Source organism: Phocoena phocoena, chromosome X (assembly GCF_963924675.1).
Source record: "Phocoena phocoena chromosome X, mPhoPho1.1, whole genome shotgun sequence".
NCBI classification, from domain to species: Eukaryota; Metazoa; Chordata; class Mammalia; order Artiodactyla; family Phocoenidae; genus Phocoena; species Phocoena phocoena.
The window spans coordinates 63,614,165-63,620,986 of NC_089240.1; the positions used below are offsets into that span (position 1 = coordinate 63,614,165).

The following is a 6,822-nucleotide window of genomic DNA, read 5'->3' on the forward strand; positions in this document are numbered from 1 at the left end:
ACAGTGTGTAACGGCACTGATCTCACATTAGCATGGAGACAGGTATTTTGAAGCAAGAAAATGCTCATTTAAAGTGGAAAAGCAACCACTCCTACTTGGCTTTCCCCTCAGTTGGGCCTGAAGAGGGCTCATAGATCCTGTCCCAGTAGGCTGCTATGCTCTTGCCCAAAGGTCTTTAAGGCTCAGGTCTTCTCTTCACCTCCCCGCTATACTCCCAGTCTAGATGACCCACACGAGCATTTGTGTTGGGGGCTGTCCTTGGCCTTTCCCAGCTGAAAAAAGTAACAAGGAAAGAAAGTATATCATATTTCTGCCTATGGACCTGGGACAACATAGCCTTTGGGACTGGAGTAGTGCTGATCTCTAGAATACCAGTTTAAATCAATTCAACAAATTGACTATGTACTACCTGTGGTCGTGGTGGTGTACCAGAAACTGTAGTGGAAAAGACAGGTGACTGAGACTAGATCCATGTTCTCAAGGTGCTCAGAGTCTATGGGGGAAAACAAGCCATAGACAAATTCTAATAAATATATAATACACTGAAAGAGAGGCAAAAAGTTTCTACAGGAGTTCAAAATGGAGAGAAATTATTCCACTTCTAGAGAGGAGGGAAATCAGTGAAGCCTTCACTAATAGCAGCAGCATTTGAGATGGACCTTGAAGGATGGTCTTTCAGGAGGTGAGGATGGAAAAGTATAGAGGAGAGAAAGGCATTCCAGGCTGAAGGAACTTCATGAGATGCCATGAGTCTCTCCCTACTCCAGTCTATCTAAACAACTGCTACAGAATCATAGGCCTGACAACTTTCCTTGCATATAACACCCTTTTCAATCAATATTCAACTTCTCAAGTTGTATTCTCCTTTCATTCTCTTCACCTCCCCTCTATACTCCCAAATATTCTAACTCCCTGTTTCATTAATATGCTAGACCATTTTTTGCTTCTAGGAGTCTTGCTCTTGATATTCTCTCTGCCTGGAATGCCTCTCCCCACTTTTTCCCCTCCCTCTATTCCTTCCCTTCTTCCCCCCACTTCCAGCTTCTCTTTCATCTCCCTCTCCTATTCCCTACTCAAAGTCTCCCTGACACTTTCCTTGACTCTTCCCACCCCAAACAAAATTTGTCCCTTCCCTTCTCTGGTTCCCAAAGAACTTTGCTCTCCTCTGTGTTTATCACCTTATATAAACATTACTTCTTTATATCTGATACCCTCAAAAGACTAAGCACCCCTCACCTCCACAGGGCTTAGCCCAAACAGTGCTTAGAACATGGTATATACTCTGTAAAAGATGACTAGAAGATGATGTTGAATGGTAGGAAAAGATGGTGGAGAATTTGGGGAACAGTAGTGGTTGGCTAAAATACAGTAAGTTCCCTATGTTCAAACGAGTTCTGTTCCAAGAGCACGTCTGTTAAGTCCAATTTGTTCGTAAGTCCAACAAAGTTAGCCTAGGTACCCAACTAACACAATCAGCTATATAGTACTGTACGGTAATAGGTTTATAATACTTTTCACACAAATAATGCATAAAAAATAAACAAACACAAAAGTAAAGAAAACATTTTTAATCTTACAGTGCAGTACCTTGAAAAGTACAGTAGTACAGTACAGTACAACAGCTGGCATACAGGGGCTGGCATCGAGTAAACACGCAAGAAGAGTTACTGACTGGAGGAGGGAGAGGAGGTGGGGGATGGTAGAGCTGAAGGACCGTCAGCAATAGGAGATGGAGGACAAGCTGCAATTTCACTCACGCCTGACATTGATGGCACAGGTTCTGGTTCCTTGCTGGATTCAATTCTATCTACCCTCTTGAAAAAACGATCCAGTGATGTCTAGGTAGTAGCTCTTTATTCTCGTCATAGATGACACGGTAGCACTGGATTGCATTGTGAACGGCTGCTGCAACCTTAGTGTACCATTCTAGGTTCGGATCCTGTGCCTCAAAAATTAACAGTGCCTCCTCAAATAAAGAAAATCCCCTTGCCATTTCCTGAATCGTGAATCTCTTCAGTTCTTCAGTTACTTCTTCTTCCTCTCGTCTCTCTTAGTCCTTTCTCTGGGCCTCCATTTCCATCAGGTTTTCATTAGTAAGCTCCTCGTGTTGCACAGCAAGGAGTCCGATGAAGTCGTCCTCTTGCAGATCTAGCTCCAGCTTCTCGGTGAGGGTCACTAAGTTGCTGAAGACCTCTTTGGACTCCTCATCCACCTTCTCAAATCCATGAAAATCATGAACAAATTGAGGGCAAAAGTTCTTCCAAACCCCATTCATGGTGACTGGCGTAACCTCATGCCAAACAAAGTCAATGATTTTTATGGCCTTGTAGATGTTATAGTACTTCCAAAATTGTCACAAGATTGATCCTGATTCATCACTTGCCTTTACTACCTAATGAAAAGTGTGACATAAATAATATTTCTTGAAAGTCACTATAACTCCTTGGTCCATAGGTTGGATGAACGACATAGTATTCGGTTGCAGATGCACTACTTTGACATTGGGATGAAAGTCGTCCATGAATGGGGGGTGGCCTGGAGCATTGTCAAGCAGCAAAAGAATGTTGAATGGGATGTCCTTCTCCAAGCAGTATTTCTCTACCTCCAGGATAAAGTGGTGGAAAAACCAGTCCTGGAAAATGGCCTGTGTAATCCAGGCTTTGGGGTTACTCTTCCACACAACAGGAAGAGAGCCCTTGGCTATGTTTTTAAGGGCTCTTGTGTTCTCTGAATGATAAACTAAGAGAGGCTTCAGCTTCGTATCGCCGGAAGCATTGCCACCAAATAACAGAGTTAGCCTATCCTTTGCTGCTTTATAGCCTGGCACCAACTTTTCCTCCTTACTGATGTAACTTTGGTCTGGCATCCTCTTCCAGGACAGTCCTGTCTCATCCATATTAAAAACATGCTTGGGTAAATACGTGCCTTCATCAATAATTTCTAGTAGCATTTCAGGAAACTGCCAGGCAGCTACCATAGCTGCAGTCACTGCCTCACCACTTTTACTTCGTGAATGTTGGCTCTAGCTTTGAACCAATGAAACCAGCCATGGCTGGCATTAAAATATACACCCTCTGATTTTTCTCCGTGTTTCTTCTTCAAGTCTTCATAAAGGCTTTTAGCTTTCTCTCGAATCAGCATTAAGCTGAGCAGGACTCGATGCTGATGCTGATCCTGCATCCACATACTGAGAAGTTTCTCCTTCTCCATCACTTTTCCATGTTTCAACATTATTGTTGACATGATCAGCACAGCAGACTTCACATGTTCCATGATCTTGTCCTTGTTCTTTAGAATCGTGCCGATGGTTGAATGATTCATGTTATAAGAATGAGCGACGTCTACCATCTTTTCACCTCGCTCCACTCTCTCAGTTATTTTCACTTTTCTTTCCACTGTTATCACTTGGCGCTTTTTAGCAGTACCAGCTACATCACCTCTGCTTTTATGCTTGCTTCCGGACATCCTGGGCTGAAATATAGATACTGCACTACTGTACTCTATACAGTACTGTAAAGTACACAAAAGCATGACCACTTGTAGAGGATGCACGCATGTAACAGTGTACTCCAGACACGTGAACTAACTTACATGAATGGACATGCAAACACATGTTCGCATCTTTGAAAGTTTGCAACTTGAAGGTTCGTATGTAGGGGACTTACTGTATCAGGTACATATAAGAAGATATGATTGAAAAGGTAAGAACTATACTCTGAGGCTTCCCTGGTGGCGCAGTGGTTGAGAGTCCGCCTGCCGATGCAGGGGAAACGGGTTTGTGCCCCAGTCCAGGAAGATCCCACATGCCGCAGAGCGGCTGGGCCCGTGAGCCATGGCTGCTGAGCCTGCGCATCTGAAGCCTGTGCTCCGCAGCGGGAGAGGCCACAACAGTGAGGGGCCCGCGTACAGCAAAAAAAAAAAAAAAAGAAAAAAAGAAAAAAAAGAACTATACTCAGGAGGCCACCCAAATCCTAACTCAGGAAGACACTGAGGGTTTTGAGCAGAGGAATGCTATGATTAGAACATTAGGACCAGTGAGGGTGGGAGAATCAGAATTAAGAAAATAGGTTAGGAGATGCGATGTTCAGGTGTGAGTAGTCAAGAAGATTAGAATTAGGGAGGAGGAAATAAAAATGGAAAGAAGATGTTAAATTTGAGTAGAATTGCAGAGGTGTGCTGTATAGATTTGGAAAATGATTTAGATGTGGCAGGCAAAGGAGCAGATTTGGAAAATGATTTAGATGTGGCAGGCAAGGGAGCAGGAATTGGCATATAGAGAGGAGAGGTCAAGGAGTTAATAGATGGTTGTAAAAGGAGCATTAGGGGTGGCTGGATTCCAGGTTAGAGTAGCCTTAGAAATACAGTGCCAGGATGTTCAAGGTGAGTAATAAGCCAGTTGTGAGGTCCAACATGGATAATGGAGCTGACAAAGGTCTTAGCTGTCATACTGGAAAGGAGGCAACTGACCAGCAAGCTGTTATAGATCTACAGGTTCGGTTAGGGACTGAAATGGATCAATGAGATAGGACTGTTGTAGCGAACAGGTCCACAGAAGGTTTCCAGGTTAGCCTAGCCAAGATCTATCTAGTCTAATCTTCCCAGTTCAGCTCCAGTCAGTTGATGGATGACAGAATCAGCATTAGTACAGAGAGCACATACTTACCCATAATGCTACCTGGCTAATTCAATTTTCTAATATCTACCAGGATTTAATGATACTAGGTTAGAAATATGGAGGTATGATGCCTTTAAGTACAGAAAACATGCTTAAAAGAGGAGCCGTATACGTTTAAAAATATTAAGGATGAGAGAGACATCAAAAAAAGATGATCACAGTAAAACGCTAAAAAGAATTCTATATATCTCAAAAGTATGGTATGAATCTATGTTATCTCTCATGATAAAGATTCCAAAATTCAAAAGATATGCACGGCTCTATTTACAATAGCCAGGACATGGAAGGAACCTAAGTGTCCATCGACAAATGAATGGATAAAGAAGATGTGGTACATGTGGAATGGAATATTACTCAGCCATAAAAAGAAATGAAATTGAGTTATTTGTAGTGAGGTGGATGGACCTAGAGACTGTCATACAGAGTGAAGTAAATCAGAAGGAGAAAAACAAATACCATATGCTAACACATATATATGGAATCTTAAAAAAAATGGTTCTGAAGAACCTAGGGGCAGGACAGGAATAAAGATGCAGACGTAGAGAATGGACTTGAGGACATGGGGAGGGGAAAGGGTAAGCTGGGACGAAGTGAGAGAGTGGCATGGAGATATATACACTACCAAATGTAAAATAGATAGCTAGTGGGAAGCAGCTGCACAGCACAGGGAGATCAGCTTGGTGCTTTGTGTCCACTTAGAGGGGTGGGATAGGGAGGGTGGCAGGGAGATGCAAGAGGGAGGGGACATGGGGATATATGTATAGCTGATTCACTTTGTTATAAAGCAGAAACTAACATACCATTGTAAAGCAATTATACTCCAATAAAGATGTTAAAAAAAAAGTTATGCACGGAAAACTCATATAAGAAGTGATATCATATAATGGATGGAGTACAACCACTAACTAGCTGGGTGTCCTCAGGTAAACTCCTTTCCCTCTCTGGTCCTCAGTTTTATCAGCTATACAATAAGAGAATTGAAGTAAATTATATCTAAGGGTCTTTCTAACTTTGAGCAATCTATAATTCATTTAATTTTTTTTTAATTTAAAAAATGAAATTCGGGGATTCCCTGGTGGCGCAGTGGTTGAGAGTCCGCCTACCGATGCAGGGGACATGGGTTCGTGCCCCAGTCCGGGAAGATCCCACATGCCGCGGAGCGGCTGGGCCCGTGAGCCATGGCCGCTGAGCCTGCGCGTCCGGAGCCTGTGCTCCGCCACGGGAGAAGCCACAACAGTGAGAGGACCGCATACCGCAAAAAAAAAAAAAAAAAAAAAGTTCCATGTACAAGGGAAAAAATCACATATATTAAGAGTTCTGATTTAAGTTTTGTGTGATACTGAGGTGATCCTATAATGCACACCTGAGGGAACTCTTTACTCTCTTCCTTCTCATGTCCCTTCCTGTATTTGTCTGATTTTTGTACATTCCCACCCCAGTCCTGCCAGATGCAGCAAATAGGGTGCTGCTGCTGATGACAGGGCTCTGTATGTTCTTTCTGCCTTAATTTTTGGCAGCCATCAGCTTAAGGGAGGGGTCCTCTTTGCTATTAGGCTCCTGGGCAGCAGCTATAGTGGTTGCATTTTGGCATAGCTCAGTGGTTCAACATTTGGCTCTCCCTTCCTCTTACTTTTCCCTCCCTCACTATTTTTATCTGCAACATCCTTTGTGATATTACCCTAAAGGAATTTCCAAAAAGAGCAAGTGCATGGGATCAAAAATCAATGAGAAAGCATGTGAAAATGCATTGTCTATATTAAAGCAGTATACAAATGCCAGAAAACCTAGTATGCAATAAGACCTGAATTAGGGGTGGACAGAAACAAGCAGAGGCATTCATGGGCTGAAGCTGGGAATAGACAGCCTCCCCACCAGTCTTTAGCTAATTCTTTGATGAGCGCTAGTAGTTTTCTGGTAGCATCTTTAGGATTTTCTATGTATAGTATCATGTCATCTGCAAACAGTGACAGTTTTACTTCTTTTCCAGTTTGGATTCCTTTTATTTCTTTTTCTTCTCTGCCATGGCTAGGACTTCCAAAGCTATGTTGAATAATAGTGGTGAACGTGGACATCCTTCTCTTGTTTCTGATCTTAGAGGAAATGCTTTCAGTTTTTCACCAATGAGAATAATATTTGTGGTGGGTTTG

The 6,822-nt window shown here is 42.6% G+C and overlaps 1 protein-coding gene across 1 annotated transcript; it reads right to left on the reverse strand.

Annotated features, from left to right (window-relative positions):
• Window positions 1-2,985: 2,985 nt before the first annotated feature.
• LOC136142150 (putative CENPB DNA-binding domain-containing protein 1) lies at window positions 2,986-3,465 on the reverse strand. Its single transcript, XM_065900195.1, has one exon. It carries the CDS (start codon window positions 3,463-3,465, stop codon window positions 2,986-2,988), a length of 480 nt encoding a protein of 159 aa, XP_065756267.1.
• Window positions 3,466-6,822: the final 3,357 nt, after the last annotated feature.